Below are 26,787 nucleotides of genomic sequence, written 5' to 3'. Positions count from 1 at the left end.
TTAAAGAAATGATGAGTAACAAGGTTCAGAGGAAAATCTTGTGAGGTTCTCTCTTATTTAAAGAAAGTTTCTGGCTTGCTCCTTTAATCCCATTAAAACCGAGCATAATAAATAGGGTGAGGGCAGTCCTGAGAGGTCCTGGGACATGTGATAGACATACGGTCACCTCTAATAGGTTTAAATGTCCTCTTTGATTTTAACTTTACTGGGTCGAGTAGTGAGCTTCTTCAGTCACTGCTAAGGACGGCACAGGCAGGCCACCCTCTAGCTCTTCCTACTCAAGCGCTACCCCCCTCAGAAGCTGTCCCAGCACACGCACCAGACCACGGCCTCCACCCCTACTCTCTGTCCCTTCCGCACCTGATGTTGGAGCCCTTGAGCATTTCTCAGTCCCAACAGAGCACATAGGGTTTGAAGGACCTGCAGGGGAAGCTCTGACTCTGGTCACAGGGGGCATACTCAGGCCCAGTGTGGATGGCCACTTAGTAGAGAGGATGTAGCAGGTTTCGAAGCCAGGAAAGTTGGCAGCATAAAAGGTCATTACCTGGGTCCTTTCCACCCAAGGACATGCTACACACACACACACACACACACACACACACACACACACACACACTTTTATTTCAAAAGATAGGAATTCAGCTTACACAACTAGCCTATCAAATCAGCAAGTTCACCATGATTATTCAGTGGTGCACATTGAAATGTTTGTTGTTGTTGTTGTTGTTGTTGTTGTTTTTCAAGAGAAAGTGAGTCAAGGTAAAGAAAAAAAATATAGTAGTAGTGATCCATGGGCTTGACAACCTGTTTGAAAAGTTGGAGTGGAAGGACCAAGTCTCCTGGGCCTACAAAGCAATCTGCTCTGTTTGGGGGTGAAAGTATGGAACTCATGAGACCAGAATGGCCACAGAGCTGAGAGTAAATGTGGCTTAAGTCCATTTAGCCCAACGTTTGTCTTCCCCGCTCAGAGAGAGAGCCGAGGGTATGGCATTGGATCAAGAGATAACTATTGAAAATGGAAATAAGGCCATTATAATAGAGCTATTTAAAAAGAAGGTACTAAGTGGAAACTGGGGTGAGCTAGTGATGGGAAGAAGAGAAGAGAGAACAGGTGGGGAGCAGGCAGACAGAGAGGACCACTGATTGAGGATAGAAATGTTAACCGGGTTCCCTTTTCATGAGAAAGCCCTAAGCTTTCCACCCATCCGTGTAGCCACGAGGCTGGTACGTCTCCATGAGACTCCAGTGCCTGTTCTCATGATTTTTAAATTCTGTTAGGGCAACACAGAACCTCTCCAAATAAACCCAAGTCCTTATTCCTAGGACCCGACTTTCAATGGGAGTTGACTACGAGTCCGCTAAGATGAGGAGGTCAGTCAGTCTCCACGGGGGCAGCCGCCCACCAAGGAGTTAAGCATTACTGTGTGGGACAAGAAGGTCAGCCCTTCCTGCCTGGCCTCCCCCTCGGACCCCCAGAGGGGAGGAGTTGCCTCCACCCATGACCTCCAATTTTGTTTTCAGAGGGGAAACTTGGCTTTGGAAAAGAGATGAAATGTTTAGTCCAGAAACATTCGTCGACACGAGGGTCAGCCTGCGTGATCTGGCTTCATTCAGTGCTTAAGCCCAGAGCCAACAGGGCAACCTTGTTGCCCTCACTGAGCCAGACTCAGAAATGCAATGAAAGGAAAGGAGGAAGATGAGAAATCAGAGCAGAATGGAGAGGATAATGGAATAGGTGGGTCATGGGGAAAAGTCTCTTGACTTGAAACTTTCCAATAAGCAATGGGAGAGAGGGAGAGAGGCCTAGAATTTTGACAGGCATAGGTCCACAGGCTTAAATTTATTAAATCTAAGACCAAGTGAAGAGTAACACACACACACACACACACACACACCTTTATAAGGCGGGTTCCTAAATCTCTTATGGTGTTCTACCATCTCGATCTCTGTCCTAGAACTGAAACATTTCACTTTAAACTAGAACTACTCACAAGAAAGATTAGGCTTGCCCCCCAAAACTCTCACATCCAAAAATTGCATCCTATCCAAGGGGTTCTACTTGAGATTTTATTGGTATTGGATTGGAATGAGGTTGTGGCATGTCCACGTTAGATAGATAGATGATAGATAGATAGATATGTCAGCAACTTCTCTAGACACATGCACATACACAGTTTTCCCCATCATATATATTGAAAGCAGCTTTGGTAGCTCAGTGTAATTCATTCATTCACGAAATTCAGTTGCACTCTCTGTTGTGACTCGATATTCAATTTTTTAAAACAAAGGTATTGATACAGTCTTAACTGCCCCAATAATTAGGCATCAAAGCTAAATCCTCCGGTATTCCAGATAACTCTAATCATGAAATAAAGAGAGAAATTTGAAGTAGTTAATTTGAACTGTTGCATTATGCTTAGAAGGATAAGAAGCCATGAAAGTATCCTTTTTTCTTCTCTAAAACTAAACACAGGTTGTGGCACAAACACAGTCAGTAGGGTTAGATCCTCACCTGCTCATTCTGAATTCTCTGGGTTATGGAGCTCCGCAGCTAAAACCTCCTCCTCTTGTTTCGATGGGTCATTCTCGGATCTCAGGGACAAAAGACAAGCAAACTTGTAAATGAATTGCTCTGGAATTTCTGTCTGACTTATGCATTTTCTTTTATTTATTTCATTTTTGCATTGAAAACATTACATTTCTGTTTCCTTATAGAGTAGTGTATCAAGAGCCTGTGTATGGCAATAAATTGCTGCAGGTATGAAATCCCGACTGGTGGAAAACCTCATCACTATGATTGTGGGTTTGCTGTGAATCCTACTAACAAGACGATTCTGGGGAGGGGAGATGTTCTCTAACATAGAAGGAGGAAAGACTTAACTGAATTTTCCAGTTTCGATGTGAATGCTTCTAGAATAGAGATGCGTACCCTCAGATTCCCCTGTTTGCTAGATCAGGAGTATATCAAAATGGAGATTCTGACATGGCTATACATTTCCTGGCTTAAAATGCATCTATACCCAATTAATATAAACTCAGTGAAAAGACTTGCAAGGTTTCATTGTATCAGCTGTCTCGGTAACTTTGTAGTAGGTTCCTGGAGTTAACTGGAATGGTTAAACAGAAAAAGTATTCATCTTGCATCGAGGGTCAACATCGCTAACGTAACTTTCCCTGGTTTCATTGTAGCTTCTTATAAAATTTATCGCATACCCATTGCTGTAGCTTTCAACCCTATTACTCACTGCTGAAGCAACCCCCAAATGAACCAATTTGTAGGAAGAAAAAAGAGCAACACATCTATTGGAGTGTAGCTGTCCCAACGAACATTAAAACTGTCAAGTAAAATGAAAGACGAATGTAAAACTAAGAATCATCAGTGGGAGTTTTAGTACATGGATTTCCCTGTAACATGCGGTTCCCATTTCTGTTCTATGTTAAGTCAGTTAAGAAAGTACATTCTCTTTTAACCATGAGAATTAATCAAATTGTAAAGAGAAATCCAGTACAAGAGGGGGGTCCTTGGATTGAGGAGAGAAAAAAATAATTTGAATTCCCAAGATCAACTTTTTTTTTAGGTTTCAAGAAAGCTGGTTTTCCTTGCCACACTCCAAAAACAGCCAAATGTATGATGCAGATAAATTAGGGAGTGACTATTTATGTTTAAGCGTTTCATTTTCCAAATGTTCTTCTAACTGTTGTTTTAGTAAAATGTGTATGTACCAGTATATACTAACCCACCTTGTAGATGGCACGAAGTGAGATCTTTGGGTATCCTCAGAAACAAGGAGGCTGCTGTCTAGGATTAAGCCCTTTGCTACTTATACAGTTAGGCGGAAGCAACACACACACACACTACAGTACTACCTATCCCCCATGTCCCCACTAGCACCAAACATTTCACCTCTTCCTAAGTCATTTGGCTATTAGAACATCTTTTCCCAAAAGTATGCTCTAAAGTAAAAAAATGTGATTTCCCTTGCTAAAGGACTCTGAGATGCACTGAGGGTCCACAGCACTCATCAATATTGTTTTAGAAAGCTCCACAGATGAAGTAGCCAGTTTCATTTAATTTAATTTGGCATTTCCCAAACCTATTTGGTCACAGAAAGTTCCTTTTCCTTCCATTGTTAGTATCCCGTGAAGTGCATTGTTAGAAATACTTTGTTGGAGAACCATTAGAGGACCCCCATCACTAACTTGCCCCAACCTCCAGAGGCCCGCTAGCAAAGGCAAGTTTTCCGACAATATCGAGTCGGGATCTTCAAGGCCACTTCTGGTAATGGTGGCAGAGGTGGGCGGGGGGAATTCATAATGGCCTTTCAAGAGTTACATTTTATATAAGTTCTCATTTATAGCTTGCTGCCCACTATGTGTAAAATGAGTATATTTTATGAGTAGGGAGCACAGAACCATGTGGTGCTTGCATTTGGTTTGGTGGTGGGAAAAAAAAATCTAATGGTCAAGGATGCATTTCTGTCCTAAGGTCAGGAAGACCAGTTTGCACATGAACATGGTTTGGTGCCAGCAAATGGAAGGGAGCGCTCCTTTTTCAGACATTAGCACAGAACCTTGCAGGAGCTGTGGCTATGCTCAGCGAGCTGCAAAATAGGGAGCAATAAAATTGATTAGAGTCACCTGTTAGAAAGGCAAATTAAAGCAATTTGTATTTTTTGATCATTTTACAGTGTATGCACACATACACAGAGTTAATACACAACTCTGTTATTCCCCTAATATGGATTCATACAGAAGAAAAATCGCAAAAGAAGACCGTGCACATGGTGGTGTCAAGCCCTCTGACCCTTTTCTTTCTGTGCTGATGACCTATTTGAGGGATCTCTTAGACCTGTCTGGGTCTGAAATACTGTCCAATACTGAAACTGTCAGCTCCACATGACCCTTGATGGGGAAAGTCAAATTAACTCAAACCAGACAGATTAAAAATTGCAGTTTGTTTCACCAGCCAACATTTCAAGAGTTCAGTAGTCACTCAAGGACCAGTGGTGACTGTGTTGGACAGCTCAGGGGCAGAACATTGCCATCACCACCAGCATACCCACTGGACAGGAAGGAGCCTACTGCTCAAGGTCACAATCTCTCCATTGGCTCCACAGACCTTGGACAACTATGACCTTGAGTTTTAAATAGGGAATGCTGGTGAACAGATTCCTAAATACCCAAGACCAGGATGCTGTCAGGGCATTGACCATTGGGGCCTGTCTCGCGTAGAAACACACACTTATTTTAAATGGGCAGGTCTCATGAAAATAATGGAGACAATGGGTTCTTCCCAAGGCGCCATGGTCCAGCATGTCTGCCGGGCAGAGGAGTCCCAGCTGCACACACATCCATTCCAGGCTCAAAACAGTAAATACCGACTGGTGGTTAGTGAGGTCCATTTGCCTTATCTGCTGTTTGCACAACATTTATCACACTGGCTACCCACGTTCCCTAATGGAAACAATCGTGGAAGTTGGGGACCCATACAGAGTTCAAACGTAGAGGATGTGCAGGTGGGGGGGATGTTGCTAGAAATCTTTGCTGGGACCAAATTCACAGTCACCAAATCATGACTGATTTACATGGCCTTTGATGCAAATACCTTCTCAGTGGCTTTTGCTTTCTATTCTGGAAGAAACACACACACACACACACACACACTACCCCACTCTTTTTTTTTTTTTTTTTTTTTTTTTTTTGCCATCCAGGCTTTCGGCTGGTGACACTTAGCACCTCCTAGCAATCCTTGAACCAACTCCAGCTCCTCCCTCCCTACCTCACGGTTTAATACACACACCTGCACACCTGTGTCTGTCTGGACGCATCAGGAAAGCCTAGGAGATGGACAAGCAGATAAAAAGAATGACTCCAGAAATCTGGTGACCTAATTTCCCCTCAGCCCATCATTCTGTATCTTGAGCTTGGTGCTGGTGTGACAACCGCTTTAGTTTCACAACTCCTCAGCACATTTAATGAGTTTCCCCATTCCTAATTAGAGAACATGGTGTTTGGAGCACCAGGTGGTGTCTGGCTAAGACCTCTTTTTTTTTTTTTTTTTTTTTTTTTAAATACTGCCTCCAAATGACTCCAAATGATTGGGTGTCTTGGATTGTGCCTCCAGGGCTGAACCAAAGGACAAATTTCTTTAAGGACAAACTAGATTTTTTGAATCACTATGTAAATCATGGGAAATCTATTCTGAAAGTTAGAAGAGGGAAGAGATAAATTACTGAGATGACATCCACATTTCAAAAGCTGCTCTCTACAGCATCCGTGTCCTTATCTTACCACTGGGCTGTCCCCTAGGCACAAAGCTAAGCAGTGTAACATACCCCTCACTCCTGATTTTGTTGTTAGATTCTCTGCGACACAGGAGTAGCTTGGCTGTTGGGGGAAGGGGTATCCTCCCCTGTTCAGAGTTGCCCCTTTATGGTAAGGGTGAGAACTGTTGCCTCAGAGGATTGTGGGATGGTGAATTCTAATTAGAACCCAGGCATCCCCTGTGTTATGGGTAGAGACTGGATCCTGTTTGTTAATTGTGCTGAAAGCAGTCGACAGTGGTTGATGTATCGCTGTGGTCTGCTGAGCAAGAAGCTCGGTTATTTTCACAGTTTGATAATCAATGCTCCGCTGAACACAATTCCTTTCAAATATGACCATTTGCTTGTCCTCTGCTTAATTGAACAATTGCAGTAACTGGTACATGGAACTAAATGTTAATTATTTTTTCAGGTTTTTTTTCACCCCCTCTCTTAATGATTTTATTTACAAATTGGAAAGCTTTATCATATTTTCTGCACCAAACAGATTCCCTATCTGCACCAGTGTGATATCTTTAGCGGAAAAGACAGAATTTTTAACAAGTGTTCACCATTCCATTTTTTTAAAAAATAATTATGCAACACTTAGAAAGCGAAACACAGCCTTCTTTAATTGCTTCAGTGGTTGAATAGCTACATAGGCGAGAGATGACTAATAAACTTTCCATCAAAGTGGTGTTTTGTTTTTTTTTTTTTTAAGAAATATCAATGTAAGACAGGAGGGCATTAGCTCAACCTATGTTGGATTTTTAAGGAAGTCATCGAGGGGAGTTTGAATAAGATGTAAGTTAGTGGCTAATAAGGAAAGGCAAAGCATAATCATTTTTGAAAATCTGGAAAGTTCAGCAAAGTATACAGAGTGTTTAGAGAATCCCCCATAACCCTACCCACCCCAACACAGTCACCATTAACCGTCTAGGTACGTCTCTTTAAGAAGGGTGTCTGGGTTCCTCCTCTGGGAAACGCTTACAACCGCTAACCTTTAACATCCAGCTGGGGTTGGTAGCCAAGCCCCTGTCTCTCCAGTGTGTTTGGTACTTCTGCTTTGGTACTAAGCTTTCATTAACCTCCACGTTAGACTGGTAGATGTGGGTTACTGCTGTTCTGGTGCGGCCTCACGGTTGGGCGCCCCTGAGTTCGCCTCGTCTGCACTCCTGAGTCAGATTTCTCCTTGCGTTTCAGGGTGGTTATGCCGCATACCGCTACGCCCAGCCGACCCCTGCCGCTGCCGCTGCCTACAGTGACAGGTAAGAGTCTCCCTCCTCCCGCTTGACAACTACCTGGAAATGAACTTAGCTGGTGGGAAACAAGATTCTCGTCTGGTTCTGGTGCGCATGCATGACTGCTGGGGAGGCAGCACCCCCAAATCAGGGCCCAGGGTGAAGGCGAACAGTGCCACGTAGAGACAGAATGAATCATCAAGCCTAGACCATCCTAAACTCTCGCCCTCTCTGCTAAGACCCAAAATGCTGTGTTTTGTGCCCGTGTAGTTGCTTTTCTGATCTCTCTCAATCCCTGCGACAGCGTACCTTGCATGCACACACAAACTGTCCCCGCACAGCCTTCCCACGGTCTTCCGTGTAAGCAGCAGCCATGGTCTCTAGCTCCTAGGACGAACACCAGAAGAGCCAGCAGGTTTTCCTCCACTTCAGTCACCCACTTCCCTTGTTTTTTCTTTTTCTTTTTTTTTTTTTTCCCCACACCCAGTAAAGCATTCCTTCTGTTACCTCTTTTTTTTTTTTTTTTTTTTTGATCCAACACGAAGGAATGGGGGAGATGTACCTGGCGTTCCTAAGGAGGTTCACTCTATCCAGCAGGGCCCCGTGTCCAGATTTACTAAGATAAACCAGGTGTATTTGTAACGCGCACCTCGTGTTAAGACTGGCAGTGGAAGGGGGACAGAGAGGGACTAAGAAATGCAGAAGTCAGATTGGATGGCGGGAGTGGGGGCCAGGGGGTGGGGAGGAGCTCCGTTACCCCTTGCCCAGGCTTGACAGATGACTTGGTTTCTGAAATGGCAAGCCACAGCTATTTTCGTGTAGGTGCCTGAGGTGGGGGTGGGGGGAGGCAAAAAAAAAAAAAAAAAAAAAAAGTGCGTTTCCATATTTGAATGCTACCCGTTGGCTCTGTTTTCTGAGGACATAAATGTGAATGTTCAGAGGCTCTGCATGTACAAATGTCATTGAGGGTGCTTATTTTTGGTAATGACTCTTTTAATTTAAAAATACGTCTCATGGATAAAACAGTGACGGTAACGATTTGCATGTGTGGCTGAGGCATGCTGGGTCAGACAGGTAAGCAGGCGGTGTACTTGACCCCCGAGTCGGAAGTGTCAGCGGACACTGGTGCTCCTTCCTCCCTGGCCTGTTGTGACTTAGATCCTCTCCCGGTGTGCTGCGGTGTGTGCTTTCTCTGCGGCTTCATTCCATTTCCCACGAGATGGGTCGTTAGCTCGACGTAGCTGCAGATTTCTTCCGAGGTAGAAGAAAGCAACATCAACAACTGAACCCCCCAAAAAACGGCACTTGGAAAACCCCATGCATACACTTGTTTGCAATGGCTCTTGGGCAAGATAGAAGTGAGATCGGCTATCCGGTTGCATGTAGATAGTATTACCGTTTCCTTATAAACAGCCCTAACAGGTTCTCGAGGCTGGACGGAGCCTCCAAAGAAATCCAAACATTTGTTAAGATGCAGTTCTAAATACATAAATTATCCACTTAGCCCACATCCTCTTGCCAAGACGCAAAATGTGCTTTTATGTACGTTCCTGTCTTCAGTACAGTTGGACACTGGATTAGGAAACGAGAGAGGGTCATTAAGACTGATGGCAATCTTGAAATCCTAGAGCTCGTTCTACAAATGAGAAGTCCTAATGCTATTAAACTCTGCACACTGAAGATTCGCAAAGTATCAATTGTAATGTGGTTCATCTACAACCCTTAATTATTTTTATGAAAATATCTCTAGATGCTAAATTCTCAAACACCCACTTTGTATATAATTATAATCATAGTGACTTTAGCCTGCTGTATAATTATAAGAATCTTAAACGGATTTATTTCTTTGGATTTTTATCTTGCTTCTCAGCATAAATGCATCTTCCCCCCAAGTTGGAAAAAGGTTAATAATAAAGATATAATTTAAATTGCTTTCTTCAATAAGACCCATCTAGATACTTTTTAAAAAAATAAACAATATTTAATAGTATTCTTAAATAGAATTGCTTGAGAATCTGGCCATCTCTATTGGCATTCATTTGAAAATTAAGTTAAAGTGTTGCTGCATTGGGGGTCACCCTGTACAAATGTGTATATAGAATCTGTTATTTTAACATTATTGAGACTTCTCATTGGCAGTGTGTCCTACCGAAAATTGCCCTCATTGTTGGCTTGGCAAATCTTGAATGAGTCTACAATTCCCACGTTAATATAATCGTTTCCGTGGAAGAAACCAAGTAAATATACTCTTGTCCATGTAATTGGCCTCTTGCTGTTTATGAAAGAAATTTGTACGTTGGGTCTTCTTGGCTGCTGTGGAAATTGATTACCAGCCCTCTTTAATTTGATTAGAAGCAAGACACTCGCCCCATATGGGATTATTGCACTGAGGTAAATGCAGTAATAGGCAAATCACCAGAAAACAATCTTTAAAATGATATTTCTGGTACAATTTATAAAGCATATTTATGACATGGTGGTCCTTCCTTATATGTCTAGTAAGCAAGTGAGAAGAAGGAAGACCTGTCTGTCCCCTTTGGTAGAAGACACATACTTGGGGAGAACGTGAAATTATCAGAATAGCTTTTGAATCTGGATGAAAGATGCCAAGTTTCTAGACTATCTCAGGGCAGTTGTGCAATAATTTATTTTTACATGAGCCCACCTTAGTATTAGCCATGATAGATTCTGGGTTCTTCTCGTCTAGAAGACAAACAGGATGACAAGGAGAAATAAAACTTCTTAACCCAAAGAAACTCCTTTAGAACAGGAAACAAAATTGGCAGGAATTGAGAGCGTTTTGGTAACGCTCACTGGTTATCAACAGAACGAAAAAAGGAACAGCCACTAACTTCACTTGTAGCCATGAGATTTGCTCTTCAGCAGTGTAGAAAGCAAGAGAAGCTTGGTGTCCCCAGTTGATAGAATTTTACCTTTTATCAGCACAAATTAAGTCCTCATCAAATTAAAGAGTTAGGGACCTTTGGAAAATATTGAACTCCAGTAACCTCAGGACTGTCCAGAAGGTCCTTGATGGACACCTCGCAACTCCCTCCCCATCATCTTCTTGGTTAAATGATCACATGCTGATTATCTGGGAGCACCCTCAGAGTTGCTGAATGCTGACCTCCAGAATGAAGACCATCTGGTGTGGGCAAAGATTTCCCCCAAAGCAAGAGACCTGCCCGGACTAGGTAATTTGATAGTTTCCCTGACAGATTTAATGAGAATAGGCAAATATCTCTCCTTGGCATTTAGGAAATGTGTGGAAAGCACCTGACTTCACCAGATCTTCATTTTTAACCTCCCTTTGACTGAGGGAAAGCCCACGGTCCAGACTCTCCAAGGGGATTGTTTTCTGAGCTTGAACTGATCAAAGCATGGCAGTGGGGCCGACGGTCATCTGGTCATTGCATGCACTTGGTGTTGCTGATGTGTCCGTGATGCGTTCTGGATTCAACAGGTCCACCATCACATGAGCTCGGTGAATGGCTTGCTTGAATTAAGCCTGGGGCAGCCTTCTCTTTCTGGACTGGCTCTTGGTTTCGTTGTGTTTTATGACTTGGTTGTGGATGCATCTGTGAACAGCCGAACCAGGAGGTGGAGCGGGAGGGGACATTCCCAGTTCAGTGACTTGTGCCACAAATATTTTGGGGGTGTATGTATGATGTATATACAGCTTTGATGAAAATGTTCTCTCTCCAGAAAGGCAGACATCTGTCATGCTTGTCCTGCTTGCTGAACCTTCTAACATCTCCTAACAACCAGTGCATGAGAATGTCCCCCATGTTAGGGCAGAGGGGAGCCAGATTCCAGCAGCTAGAGAAGAAAGTAATATGGGGTGGTTCACTTGGCAGTTTCATAATGATCCTGTTGTGCTGACGGCTCCCAGGGCCCATTTCCTCTCGCACATGAGACCTGCATTTCCTTTCAAGACCCCCCAACGTCAGGAACTTTGGACAGAGAGGCTGCACAGTTGCCCCTAGACTGAGCAAAAGAGACAACAAGCAACAAGGTTTTGTTTCTTTGTTTTATTTTCTACCTTTTTTGTTCATTTGTTTTTTGAGACCTTAACATTTTATCGGAAACGTATTAGACTGTATCACGTAACCTTGCTATTTTTTGACAAAATGGTAGAATATTGGCAATTTCATAGCTCAACTTAATAGAAACTCAAGGAAAATGCCCTAGTATCAGTTATCTTGTTCTCTGTGTTTGGAATATAGAGACATACTTGTATATATGTGTGTGTATGTTGTGTGTCTATATATACATACACATATGCTAAGAGAAGCATGTACGCAGACACACACACACACCCCCGTGCCTCAGGCCCTCACAAAGGACTCCTAAGAGTCTCTAGGTAAATCTTATTACACAGAGGTCAGGACTTACCAAATTCAGGGAGTCATAAGCCCCACGCTAGAACATTTTTTTAAATGTGACAGTCATAACCTGTGAATAAAAGTTTCTATTTCAGAGACCAATAGATGAGCAGTTCTTTCTTACAACTCAGGAGGCATGTGTCTGAGGTCATGGAGAATTGGGTCTACTCCAATTTAAATGTATAAAGGTGACTGAGATAAAAACCTAGACGTGTACGTACATAGGTGGGTGACTGGACACATGGTTGTGTGGGAGGGTGAATGGGAAGAGAGAGCAAAAGAACAAAGAGAAAGAGGAAAGAGAGAGGGAGGAAGGAAGGAAGGTAGGAAGAAGGAGGGGAGAAACATTTCTCTGCCTTCTCGTCACATTTTATCCTAAGTGTAGGCTCTAGAACTAAAGATAGAGAACAGAACTGTTTACATAAAACCTTAGTTTTCCTTTTTCCAAAATGAAAAAATAAAAGAATTTGTGTTGATTTCCATGTAATGCAGGGACTCCCTATCTATTTTAAGACTCTTGACTTCCTGGATTCAGATTAAATAATAGAGAAATGCCATCATTAAAAGAAGGCTAGTAATTCCATTTAAAATGAGGTAGCATTGTATCTGGAGTCCTTATGAAATGATACAGACTAAAGACTGAGGGCTTGTCAGCCTATAGAGCACATGAACATCCTGAATGGAACATTTAATTTACCATTGGAAGGTTTTTTTGTTCGTTTGTTTGTTTTTAATTTTGTTTTGTTTTTGTTTTTATTTTTTTGCTTTTTGGGTTTGTTTTTTGGTTTTTTTTATTTTGGGGGGTTTTTTTGGTAGAAAGGTTAATTTAAAAAGTACTGTTGTACTTCAGGGGCTTCAAAATCTTACTTTTTCTTGCTGTGGCGTAGAATACAGAAAGCTGCTTCTGTGGATAACGCAGATCCCTTAATGAGGGTAGACAGTGCAAAGCAGAGGAGGGAAGTATCCGTGTTTTCCCCAGCCCTGCTGTCTGAACCAGGTTCAACAGGGTTGAAACTGTTTTCGGGTGAAGAATCAGCGCTCATTCTTTGTGATGTGTGCTGGGCGAGATCTCGGAGATTGCATCCTGGGGCTTTGGTTAAAGCCCTGTCTCCCAAGGCCAGTTCAAGACCTGGTGACTCTTTCTGATGACCTGTTTACAGGGTCGCTGGAACAGGAGAAGGACCCAGCCGCATAATGTGAGCAGGTTTTGAGCTCCCTGGTCTTCGGAGCCCTCAGGCTTTAGCCAGGCTTTTTTCTCAGATGCCATGAAAAGAGCTTTTCTTTTAGGAAGGGATGACAGCGTGGTAGCTTTGTTTTGGTTTCTTTCTTTCTTCTTCTTTTTTTTTTTTTTTTTTTTTTTTAAGTAGGCTCCATGCTGGGCCTGGAGCCCAACTTGGGGCTTGAACTCACAACCCTGAACTCAAGACCTGAGAGCAAGAGTTGGATGCTTAAAGGACTGAGCCAGCCAGGGGTCTGTTGTTGGTTTTCTTTTTTCTTTCAATTTTGCTTTTAGTGTTCTTAGTTGGCAAAACAAAAGCTGGCAACGGTGTGGTAGCTTCCCTATTATCTTTCATTTACATTTTCAGTTATTTTCTCTGAGAAATCCACCATTGAAAAATAGAGTGAGTGCATTCTAAGCCTCGGTGAGGAGCGAGGCCAAGACGGTGGTTCTCAGTTGAGTAAGGAGCTGAGGGCTCGGTTCATGGAGGCTCAGAGCAGACAGAAGTGTCTCTGTCCCGTGCGTGGCATCTCCCAGCTGAGACAAGATCTGGGGTCAGAAGGTGGTCGGTTTGGATTCGATTCTGTGGAGTCAGATCACTGCAGGAAGCCTCAATTATGTCTCTGGATCTTTGTTGATGCAGCCTTCTTAAGGTGGTTCCTGGTTTCAGCTCTTTATCTTTTCTGCTATTTTCAGATGCCCTGATGAGTTCTCCCAGGTTCTGCAATTTGAAAAAACACACTGTGTCATCTTGTAAAAGAAATGTAGCAGAAATGAGTCATTAATGTCTTTGTTTACATCCTGTACCCCAGTGCTGGGAAAGCACGTCCAGCTTTTTAAATTAGAACACCACTTTGGAGGGAAAAGAAAAAAATATATATATATATTATATATAACATATTACATTTATATTTATAGATAGATATAAAAGTATGTAGTGTATTCTTATTTTTATTTATATGCTTGTTCTTTTTGGTTTAAAGTTCACTTTCTTAACTGATTCATTTGGGAGTTGTGTTCTGTGAGTCAGGCTCCCCTCAGGAGGAGAGACTGAAGCTAATTATTCCAGGCAACTTTAGGGTAACTAGAAAGAAACCTATGTTGCCTGCGAGTTTCCCGTCACAAGGCACACACCCCAGGTGAAAACAAATTTCTTAAAACTTGCAGTATACAGGACAACACTCCTGTCACCATGTTCATGAGATGAAAGTGGAAGACTTGAGTATTAGCAGGATCTTACTAAGACTTCCCGAAGTGTGCTGTAGGAGGTGTGCAGTCTTGGACTCAGATTGTCGTCTAAGACGATGGTTACACAATCGTGGTCTGCAAAGTTCCACCAGCCACGTTGTGCACTGTGCTAATCTGCCCCTCAGATGCCGTGCTGTTGAGCTGTCCGTTGCACCGGTGCTGGACAGTGGATGTTGCCCCTTCATTTTACAGCTTGGGGAGCTGAGCTCGGTAGAGCTGAGCGAGTTTTTTTTGGCTCAGTCTGAGAGTTCAAGTCTCTGCCCTGAATCTCAAGGCTCTGTGGCATCTTACTGGAGCAATCTCATAAAGAAGTAATTTCTTGGCATACCCTCAGTTCATCTCTTAGGGGCGTATAGATTCCACATTACAGGGTGTTTTGGAAGTATTGAGACTGTAGCTGTGAAATTGTGGCACCTGAAAGGCACTACACGGAGTGTACCTGTGTTTACTTTCATGTATTCCCGTCAGAGCTTTGAATCTGGACGGCAGGCATGAGCATTGAGGAAACCAGAAATCTCTAGGTTACATCAGCTCTGCCTGAATCTCTGAAATTCAAGGGTTTGAGTCTGTTATATCCTTAATGGATTCTAGAGGCACTCAAAGAGTTTAGGAAGAACAGTGACCAGATCTGCTCAGCTGGGTGTGGTGTGGACAAGTCTTTAAAAACTTGGTAGGTAGTTGTATATGCAAATCAAATTCTTTTTAAGGCAGGGAGTTGCAGGGGTAGTTTGTTTTGTTTTGCTTTGTTTCTGTCTGATAAGTACAAAGTTATTTGGGGGGAGGGGCTACATGAGCCTGCCAATCTGTCCGTTCTCTGGTGTTCGGATTTTGATGTGTCAGCTTTCCTGGAAGTAAGCAGACCTCTAGTACCTTCCCTGCCACTTTTGGGTTTTTTTTTTTCCTTTTCACCATGTAGATTTCTATTTTTGAAGTCACTTTTTTTCGGTAGTGTCCCTGTGTGTCAGGTACCATGTAAAACTTGGAACAACCTGATGAGATAAGCAGGGTCGTCAGGGTGACCCTAGAAGTGATTATCCAGAATGTGTCAAGACAGAGAAGGGACGCACTGTTGTTATTGACGAGTCTGGGACAACAGGTTTCTACTGGACTGTCCCAGAAAGAAGCAGGACATGTGTGGTCCCCTCAGGTGGATTCTCCATGTGCTCTGGGACGTCCGAGGATGGCACTGTGAACCCAGTTTCCATCAGTCCAGGTCCTGTGCTGTCTCTTCCTTCTTCTGCTATTGTTAACAAAGTCCAATCAAGGCATGTTTGCAGCCTCAAGCAGTCCTAGCTAAGACATGGCTTAGTGATGAAAAAGGGACTTGAATTTCCTGCTCTCAAACCCACCGGTAATTTATCTATTGTCCCTATAGATCAAATAGTTCCCAGTTGGCATTCACCAAAAAAAAGTTAATTATGTTTTCTGACAACCTGCCATGCAGATCAACAATGATTATATTTGGTAACAATTGAGATGGTTCTGAAATCGCGAAGGAGAGGACGTATAGTTCTTGATGGTGGCATTGATATGATTTTTTTAAACTCATGTTTATTTATGGACACAAAGCTCCCAGTGTCAAAAAGAAACATGGCTGTTACTGGTAGATTTCCTGAATTTCTCTTATTTTTAATTTACAGACATGTGACACACACACACACACACACACACACACACACACATTTAAAGAAAAAGTGCTCAAATTTTGGTTTTGAGAACTAATTGCCTTTGGTCCATAATCTAAAATGGCTTCCTAACAACTGTTATGCGCTATTGGATGAACATGTATGTAATTGAAGCTGTTAAAAAAGGGTACCAAGACTGTAATAGTCAACAGACTGGACCAGCAAGGACTTGGGGAGACATTAAAGGAAATTCCAAACCCAGTAGACCATAGCTGTCACAGCCATGTGGGTAGACACTTTTGCCAGTGACGAGACAAGATGGAACAAGTCCTTTGGTCATGTCATGGCCTAATTACACACTTCTCGGGCTGCAGATCATTGACTTGATAGGCCACAAAGAAGCAAATGAAACCCATCCTTTAAGTAGCACCATTAGGGTCCTTCAGCTGTGAAGGGTTTCAGGCAGGTGAGAAGGCCCGATGCTTTCTAGAGGCAGGTCAGAGGCCTCCGATGAGAAGGAGCAGATGGAGGCCCCTGGAGGGACCATTTACACAGCATATTCAGTGCTCTCCTCCTGGAAGGCAGCGTCCCCGTCAAGGAGAAGGGAACAGACACACAATACAACCTTAGTGCGTGACTATGACCTATATTGAAGATGCCTCCCTTTTTTGCCTTTTTTTTTTTTTAAGTCATTATGCTTTTGGGGTGAGAGATAATTTTTCACTAAAATTATCCAGTATTTACTTCTAAGTTAGCAAAAGAAGTTCTGACCCTGTATCTATGAAGAGAAGTTCACATTCCTTTCCAGTAGAACCGATTTCTGTTTAACGGCGGTCTCTACGTTATTTCCATGTCTAAATGCGGTACGTACCTCTGGGCAGTCACTAGACAGAAACAAATGACTTCTCATGAATCACAGTGATTGATTCCCCTAGAATTAAATTCTACTCAAAACCATAGTGTATTTCTTATTTAATTCACACACACACACACACACACACACACACACACACACACGTAGAGTAGGGACCATTTTCAGGAATTGGATGATAGTTTGGAGATGAAAGGTTGAGAGAACCTCTGGTAAGGAGGAACTAACTCATGAATTTTGTCATTGTTCCTGGGCTGATACGTGCCGCATTAGGATGTGTGAGTGTTCCAACAGATCAATAGATTGTGGAGGGATGAGACATAATCAAAGCTAAATACCCTTCCCCTTAATTATCCTAAAATGGAAATGCTTTGGCCCTGAGCTTATAGAAATACACCCAGCATCTGGTAATCTGGATCAGCGCTTCCTACCACGCTCACAGGCATGGAATCCCTTCATAAAGAAGACCATGACTGTTGGATACTTTGATCATACCATCAATCCCCGACTCTGTTCGTGGTCCCCTTCTGTCATTTAAAACTTTAGACTGCATTCAAAGACAGGGGGCTTATTTTCCTCCACATGTCTGTGTAGTTAGAGGGTGTGCAGACTACTTTGAGTTAGTGGGCAGTGAGCTCAGGGAGTGGACGTGGGGGCAGGTTAAACCTGTGTCCTGGACACGGTCAGCCCCACAGCTTTCCCAGAATGGTGGGCCATTTCTCTTCTAGTCTTTGGATTATTTTCTTCAATTTCTCCATGTCAAACTTAGAACAAAGGACAGGGAAAGAGTGATTGCCCGAGTCTGTTCTAAAATTTCAAGATTGGAGTGGTCCATTGTGAGGGTTCTGAGCGCCTTGCTCTGCAGAGCACAGTTCCCAGACCACCTGTGTTGACCTCCCTGGAAGCTTGTAAGCAATTCAGATTCTCAAGCCCACCCCAGTCCTGTTGTATCAAATCTACACCTTCAAACACCCTGGGCGGTGCATATGACATCTGAGAAGCAGCACCATGGAGAGCAACATTCAATCCCACCCCAATATTCAGTAACTAATGTTGACACTCCATGAACCTGGCAGGGTGTAGGAGAATCTGTCTTAGCCAATTGTTGGTTTCTAAGCCTCTCTCTGCTTTCCCTTCCTCAGTGAGAAATTAAGAACCTCCAATAGTTGCGGGGTCCTCGTAATCTGTCTTATGGGAACGTTCCCCCCTCAACTCCTCTAGGGCCACCATCAGTCATTTTCATTCCCCCAAAGACCAAGGTGTAATGAGATTTCTCACTAGCATTTTCTTATTGATCGCATAACAGACCCACATGAATGTAAAACATAATCTGGAATAGTCCCATCAGGTCTGTCTCAGCTTTCCGGAGCCTCAGTTTCTTCATCTGCTAAATGAAGACAATGATACCAATTACAGTCAGAAGGAGAGGAAACTGAACATTCCTTCACAATTAAAGGAGGTGGTGAAAATTCATGGGGTTCTCTTACTCAGCTGTTGATTGACATATTTTCAAGCATATAGTATTAGTTGAAAGCACTGACTGTACACAGGCAAGAGGAAGCAAATAAAATTAAATCCACTTGAAACTGGGTGTCGCCTTTAGACTGGGCAACCTCTAGGACCCCCATAACACTAACATTTCTGGGGAGCCGTGTCTCGCTCAGCTGCCCACAACCTGTCATTGCTCTGGTCCAGATGTGAGGCAAAGTCTTTTACGATCACTCTACGTACTTTGATGCAGCAACAAATATTTGCTGTTCTATAGAATATGACCAGAGACTTAGATTTAACAAACTAACTTACTACAAGCAAACTTACTTAACTTACTCAGCAAAATTAACTTACTACAGAGATAATACAGGCAGGCTAACTGACCTGTTTGATCCCAACTACCTCATCTTTAAAGTGGGGCTAATGAGTGATGCCTGCCTCATTGGGTTGTTACTGAATTAATGGTGACCATGAGCAGAAATCTCCTTGAGTAGCTGGACACTACGTGACACTCTGGATAATATAACTGTTACTATTACTATTACCAACATTGCTAAACTACAGGCATATTTTGTTTTGCTCCTGTGGAAGCAGGTTTTCTGGCTTAGAATCAGTTTTTGGCCAGAGATGAGTTTTTGTTTTGTTTTGTTTTGTTTTGTATTGGAATGTTGACTTCTAGAAGTTTTAAAGGAGGGAGACTTGAAATTTGCTGAGAGTAGAATTAGGTGTTCTCACCACCCGCAAAGGAAGGTGACTGTATGAAGTGAGGGATATGTTAATTACCTTGATTGTGGTGATCATTTCACAATGTATTTGTGTATCAAGTCATCACTTTTTACAGCTCCAAAAAAGCACATTGTTCAATCCAGTTATGTTCAGTTTTTATTTGTGGAACTTACCTCAGTAAAACTGGATGAAAAATAGTTTGGGGAAAAAATTTTTTTCTGAAGAAGCAACTGGGAATCATGAGGTCAAATAGTCTATCTTTCCTGTCGGTAGCGGAGCTCTTCCCCTCACAAACCCAGCCCCTGTACCTCCAAGGCTGTAGATTTCTGTACAACCAGTTGCTCTGCAGAGAATTACTTTTCAAAATGTTAAACCAAATATGCCTGTGTTGCTGTCTTACCAAGGCCACTGGTGAGAAATCTAATGCCTGGTATGGTCATGGGTTATAGGAATCCCCCGGGGATCTGTAAGGTTCTGGACCTTTCCACCATCACACTAACTTTGTTTTGCCTGTAACTCCTATATGGGCACAGACCCCCTCAGTGTGGTCTCTGTAGCCTCCAGAGCTTCAGCCTGGACACCCCGTGCTCCTCACCCCACCCCAATCCCCTATGGGCCTCCACAAGCTGGGGATTCCTTTCCCCTATACAAGAGCTGCTTCCCGAAGAGATCACAAGCAGCTGTTCCTACGACAGGTCAGACCCATTTCTAACTGCATCAGAAACTCATTCTCATGAGGGGCTCCTCTGTGCCCGTCTTCACTCTGCCCAACCAAACCTGAGGTGGGATTTTATCTTTCAAGAGGCCCCTGGCTCTCTCTGATAGGACTTGTAACCTCAAAAAGGCTCTTGACTCTCTCCCTCTTGGCCTAAAACCCTGGAAGTCCAGCACTTAAAAACACAAATGCCTTCTCTCTCTGGGGGAGGGAAGATGACTATTCTTTAGGAGTACACGTAGCCAAAAAAATAAATGGCAATTTCACCCCAGATAAAGCCTTATCATATTCATGTTCTCATCAAAATGCAAAAAGAAAAAACAAATCTAGAGGACCCTGTGCTGTGTTTGTTCCCATTTTCCAGATGAAGAAACTGAGGCCCAGGAAGGCAACAGGGCAGGCCTTCCAGGCTCACCATTAGTTCTGTTTTTAGCTGAGAAAAAAAAGTGGAGCCATGGAGCTTGTTCAAGGTTGGAAAAACGAAAGTTACAGAAGTGAACTGCTCTCAAAGGGACTGCAGAGGCACTTGGGTTTGAATTTCTGAAACCCAGAAGTTTTAGATAGAAATATCCAAATATTCAAATCAGGGATAGATTCAGAGCACTTCTCTCCTTTCCCAGTTAAACATAATTAAAAATATATATATACACAGTGTTAGGAAGAGCAACTGAGGCTAAATGAAATGAAATAAAATATGCTAAAGGATGTAAGACAAAAAGGATCAGGAAAGCATTTCTTCTTTCGGAGGATTCTATTGCTCATTTGCTTGCTGGTTGGTTTGTTTATACCCCATCTCATACTACAGTTTGCCACAGCCTCTCGAAGTACACCTAATTCAAAACTAAAATAGAAATAGAGGGGCGCCTGGGTGGCTCAGTTGTTAGGTGTCTGCCTTCAGCTCTGGTCATGATCCCAGGGTCCTGGGATCGAGCCCCACATTGGGCTCCCTACTCGGCGGGAAGCCTGCTTCTCCCTCTCCCACTCCCCTTGCTTGTGCTCGCTCGCTTTCTCTCTCTCTCTCTCTCGCTGTGTCTCTCACTGTCCAATAAGTAAATAAAATCCTTAAAAAAAAAATAACCACAGGGCAGGAGGAAATATGAATTTGAATGGGCTTTTTATAATTCTTGAGTTTTTAGAACCGAGTGATAAAGGGAGAGAGAATGAAAATACTGATCCCAAGTAAATAAGTCCCACTTTCTCGGCAGTAAAACTGAAATATAAGTTAGGCCATGAGCTTCCAGATAGCCAAGGTCAGGACAGATGTTCCACAGTGATTTAAAAGGCAGGAGCACAATGTCCTGTCCCTGTGGGGTAGCTGGGTGCCTGGGAGGTAGCAAACCATCTGAGGATTGAATGAACAAGACCAGCAAACGATTTAGTAAAGCCGGCAAGAGCGATTGTAATAGAAGCACCTTATTTCTGCATGTGACATCTGACTATTCAGAAAACATTCCTGGCGGGATTCCCTAGGACCCTTCCAGCAACTTCTTAACACATCCTGGCGAGATTCCCCAGTAAGTGTGCATTTCCGCCCTATTGCCCCTTGTCTAAAGCGAAGCATCCTGGAAAACACAGTCATAAAAAATTAATAAGTATAAGTAATAGATTAAATAATATATATCATTAATATAAGGTAATTTCCAAAAATTAAAGTATTGATCATTGAAAACCATGGCAGTCAACACTAGTGTAGTTTAATTGAAAAACCAGAAGACACCACTCTCTTTCCTGCAGAGCCAGGGCATGTGAGTTCAAAGAAATACTCACACAGACAAATGTGAGTTCTCGGTGCTGGCTGATGCGTTAGGACCACCAAAGTGGTTTCTTGGGCATACCCAGGCCTGGGAACCACACACACACATAGTAGTTGATTTGTAACAGGCAGTCATGGTTGAGAAACTCTTAGACAGGCACCCCCAGAATCTACAGATAGGATTAATTTGATTTTGTGCCACTGCCATTGTGGGGCATCTTGACTGCCACCTGCCAGACCAGAAGAGCAACTTATAAGGCTCTAGGGATTTTTTATTAGCTAGCCTTGGGTGGGGGTGGGGGGGTGGCGTTGGTGGTGGTTAATCACATGTTGGTGTGTGTGTGTGTGTGTGCGCGTGCTAGCTTCAATACTCATAGCATTGGACCCAAGAAGAAACTTACCATGCCTGATATCCACCCCGAGTTTCGTGTAGCCATAGTGACATAAGAGAGTTAAGAGGCCACCGAATGAGAAGCCACCAGAATATTTAACAGTGAAACTTAAAACTGGTGTTCTCCAGCAGGAGAATATTCCCTGTCTGTCCTCCCTCGGCCCCCGCCTGTACCGCAGGTTTTACTCTGTCTCCATAGCCAGCTTCCCTCATTCCCTCCAGCAATACTGGCTGGCTACTCTTTTCATTTGTCTCTTGGAATTCAGCCGTGGGTAATTTTTAGAAGAAAGAAAATTGCAGAGAGATGAGATTCAGCCTAAGAAGAAAACTGGGACGTAAGGATGACACGGCAGGTCACAGGACTAATTTAAATGCACCACCAGCTGAGTCAGATGCGGAGTCTAGATGGCTGGTCTATGAAAACCGTCGTAAAACATAATGAAGTCTGGTAATAGAATGAAAAGAGAGAGAAAGACCATGGCCCATGCCATTCCACATCCCAAGTTGTTAAAGCAGAATATAATTATCTCTCTCAAGCCTCAATTAACAACATCATACTTGAAGGGGAATCCAAATGCTGTGTTATTTTGTCTGGGAGGAATAGAAGGTTCAGAACGGTATCAGGAAGTCCCTCTGCAGAGACATGACCCTCCATGGCCAACCCATTACCCCTATGCAGGCTCCCCTGAGCCCAATCTTAGCGAGTAAATAGGAGTTGGGTCTTGAGACAACCCAACCATGGTTGATCTCCACTACTTACCGGTTTGTGTGTGCTTCTTGCTGTTCCTCTGCCACCTCCTCTGTGAAGACTGGGGTAGGAAGATGGGTGGTCAGGAAAATTAAATCATTTAATGCGTAGATACAAGGCTCAGCAGCCACCCATCATAGGTAAATACTCCATTGACATCAGGCCAGTGGCTCCTTGGCATCGACGTTACAAAGAGTCCAGACAAATATAGCCTTCTCCCGTGTGCACAGTAATCAACCATTTTATTATTTTTCTTAAATTAGCAATCCTCCCCGCTTCCACCAAGCCTCCCCTTGTCCAATAGTCTTCCTGGGAAAAGTCGGGGCTCTGAAATGAAAATGGAAATGAACTTGCAGGAGATTTCTCAGCAACGTTCCCCAATTCCCCCACGGTACAAACTACCTGGGACCATGATTCTGTCCATGAGCACCAGCCATGGACAGAATCATGGTCCCAGGTAGTTTTGAACACTTAGGACGGTGTGAATGGGGACCCCAGAGCTGGTCAGTCACTGGGCCTAGGTTCTGGCCAAAATGTACCGGTGATCAGACCTCTCTCCCAAAAGTTCTGTTTCAGGCAGTCTGGGCTGAAACCCAGACATGTATGGATTTTTAACAAGCAGTCTAGCTGAGTCTTGTTTTCAGGGAAGTTTGAGAAATTCTGCAGTCCAGAGAGGGCTCAAAAATAGGAAAAATTCCAGGTGGAAAAAAAAATGGTAAAGAGGATTAGGTATAGACTCAGAAGGAAAGTGGGAAGATCCAGCAAAGAGGCTCTTGAGTTTTCCATGCCAGGTGCTAAGAGAAGAGGAGCAGGGGAGGAAGCAGATACAGAGCACGGTAGTGTGGCCATCAGAAACCAGCTTCTCTTTCAAAAAGGAGGCTTAGTGTCCGTTCTCTCAGAAGGCCTCCAGAAACTAGAAGGGACCGTTTCTGAGCCATGTATAGTGTTTGTGGTTTCAGGCTCAGCAGCCACACAGCGAGTTTGCCCAAGAGGGCAGCACGGTGGGTAGGCAAATGGAAGTTGCAGAGAAAAGCAAAAGCTGCAGGAGACTAATTCAACTCCCTTTCTACATGGCATTTGTGCCCTGCTCAATGCTTCTCCGCTGTGGCTGCTAGAAGATTCCACTGCCGAGCATCTTCTAAACCACCTCCTTCTTTATCGTGTCCCAGCCGGTTAGGCTAGGAGCACAGGAGAAGGGCACCAACATTTGCATTGTTTTAACCTCACCTTGCAAGCCTAGGGAGCAGCCCCATGAGAGCCATTCAGCTAGGCAAGTGGCCCTCAACCTTGGCTTGTACAGAGTCGCCAGGAGCTCTTCGGAAACGACTAGTGCCTGAGACGGACTCACAGAGATTCCCTTTTAACTGATCTCAGGAGCAGCCTGGGTTCCTGAGAATTTCAGAAGGTCACCAGGTGTTTTTACCAGTGCAGCCAAGGCTGAGGACTACTTGGCCAGGCTTTATCATCTACAACCACTTTGCTGAAAGTCAAGTGCAACTGCTTTGAAGTGTAAGTTCTTGTGTCTTTGTTGAGAGTCCAGAACAGACTTGCACTGACATCAGGGGTCAGGCTCCCCTGCCAGCCTCCTCTCTGCTCTGAGAGGTGAGCCCACTGTCCGGACTGTACCTCCAGCTCTTGTGGTCATTCAGTTTGTCCTGGGGAGAGCAGTGACCTCCTAGCGATGTCATTAACCTCTGTGATCGTACCTCTCTCTGGTCATGTGAGGTAAATGGCTCCACAGAGAGGGTCACATATGATCGATTCATGGGCTAAAATAGATCACTGATCTTAAAGGTCCAGTGGGGAGAAACAGACTGTATATAAAAATGGCATAACATAATGGACAGAGACATCACCATGAAACCTGTCCCTTATAACTCTACCCAGATTCCTCTGTTGGCCTCATATGGGGGCCACTTGGCCTGACATCCCTCCCCAGGCTATTATTTGCAGGCATTTCCTGTTCATTGTACTTAAAATCAGTTGGTTAAAGGGTAGCATAGTTGGGGGGTGGAGGGAGGGCTGATCTTATAGGTTGACTCCATGGAATTAATGTGCTCCATAGAAAGAAGGTTTCCTGAAATGTTAGGGAAATCTTCCTGGATGTTGTAGGACTCCTTGCATGGAGTTAAAAAAAAAAAAAAAAAAATCAGTATAGAACTGATACATCCAAATGGCTACTACTTTTTGCAGATACTTTAAATAATTCTTCCTTGGCACTGCTGCACAGTACATTGCCTATCCCCTACGATATCACTCTTGGTGATAACTTCACACTTTGACATAGATTTTACTTGATAATTGGCTGTCTTCTGAGCCAACTCTTTGAGTCACCCCCTTTGTTCAGAAATTTGCTCAGGAATCCTAAAGACATTCTAAAAAATTCAAAATATATAGGTTACCTAAGAAAGAGAGGAATCAGAAGGGAATAGAGAAATGGTAGCATTATTTTTCAGAATTAGTGTGTCATGTCCCAAGGAAGAGTGCTGTGAGGACAAGCATCACATTTCCTAACATTTGGGTACAATTAAAGAAAAAGGTCCAATGTCTTTATAAACATGCTTGTAGATCACATTCTTACAGGTTTTCCCTGCTCATTCAATCATCATTTTTATATCTGTTGGTTGCCTCTCACGGTTTTCCTAATGTCTAGTAGGCGGGACAGTTCCTTAAGGAAAATGCAGAAGTGGGATGCAAGGCGGTAGAGTCTTTTAGGGCTACAGGGTCTGAACTGGATAGCTAATGAGGCCTGCCCCGTAATAGGAGAACAGCTGTAACAGAGCGCCTGGCCCTCTGGATAAACCAGGTAGTCAAGGTCGTGTTCCTCTTGTGGGCACACGATAGGACAGAAGTCCTGCCAGGTGCTGGTTTGGCCCACCCAAGAATCGCATACATGTGATTGGGGGTGTCCATATCTTACTGCCCCTTGAGTAAGTCAGACGTAAACAAGTCAAAACAAATATGCAACCCAAACATCTTCATTCTCAGGGATATGAAGTGTACTGCTCCTCAGACCTCGGAAATTGGAAGCCAGATGTTGGTGGGACTCAGAAAGTCTGTGTCCAAGCAAAAATCCAGGGACACTAACTTTTAGTCTTTTAAGAGAGGCAATAAGTGAACTTGGCTGTGACTTTGTTACGTGGAAGAGAAACATATAGAGTGCTATTCTCAGAGCATGTATAATTTCGTTTAGGTTTCACTGGTGTGGAAATGGCTAGAATTTTCAACTGGAGGGTAAACTCTAGTGAATTTTCCAATGGTGGCTCTATTTATATTCCTGGGTGTACCTCTTGCAATGGCAAAACTTTCTTAAGATGTTTTAAGAAGTACTCAATCACCAGATACTTTTTTGGAAGCATTAAAACATTTGAAGAAGCCCAAACTAAGATCCAAAAAAATGCATTTATCTTGCTTCCTAATGATTCATACGCACAGTAAAACCTAACAAATGAGGACCAGAAGACTCTACATGGCTGCTTTTGACACATTTAAGAGGCCAATCTCATTGGGGGCATTTTTATAATCTGCCTCCTACAGACGTTCTTACTTCTAGAGAAATAAACAGTACGTCTGAATTAGAACACATTTCACTGTGCAAATGCCACAGCTGGAAACATCTTAAGAGAGTTCGATCATCTTTCCGGATTTACTAAATCAAAGTAAAATAGCATTTTCCATTTTAATTTTCTCTTAAATACGGCATCATTAAAAATAATTCGGTAAGACAGGATTTATTCCAGTAGGAGTTGCTTGTACCTTCTCTACGCATCCAGCCTAGTTCGGTGAGGAAATTATTATCCATAACATGATACCATATAACATTCTCTTCTGAAATGACAGCATTTCTCCTCCTTTCCTTTTAAAGTAATTTTTTTTTATATTATACCACAGATTGTTATGATTCCCGTAGCTAGTATCCCGTTTCCCCAACATACTGTCCGTATTTTCTTTAAATGTTGTCTCCGTTCAGCGCAGACATGCAAGCACAGTTTGAATTACCCCAGCCCTCGCCACATCCCCCGGCATGCCGTTCTGGGAACACTCAGTAGTAATGATGGTGCAACAGTGTGTC

General features: G+C 43.2%; 1 protein-coding gene across 30 annotated transcripts in view; it reads left to right on the top strand.

The window, feature by feature from the left end:
- Positions 1–26,787, top strand: part of LOC131819383 (RNA binding protein fox-1 homolog 1) — a 549,338-nt gene that overhangs the window by 504,361 nt on the left and 18,190 nt on the right. For 15 of the 30 annotated variants that reach the window (XM_059154419.1, XM_059154442.1, XM_059154431.1 and 12 more), the window contains 2 exons: positions 2,716–2,758; positions 7,506–7,570. In XM_059154419.1, the coding sequence (XP_059010402.1) occupies positions 2,716–2,758; positions 7,506–7,570 (108 nt within the window). The remainder of the gene's footprint in view (positions 1–2,715; positions 2,759–7,505; positions 7,571–26,787) is intronic. The other 15 variants (XM_059154443.1, XM_059154436.1, XM_059154437.1 and 12 more) reach the window with 1 other exon arrangement.

Source organism: Mustela lutreola, chromosome 17, assembly GCF_030435805.1.
Source record: "Mustela lutreola isolate mMusLut2 chromosome 17, mMusLut2.pri, whole genome shotgun sequence".
In the NCBI taxonomy this organism is placed as follows: domain Eukaryota; kingdom Metazoa; phylum Chordata; class Mammalia; order Carnivora; family Mustelidae; genus Mustela; species Mustela lutreola.
Note: the sequence above shows the minus strand (reverse complement) of the source record. Positions and strands in the feature narration are given on the sequence as shown.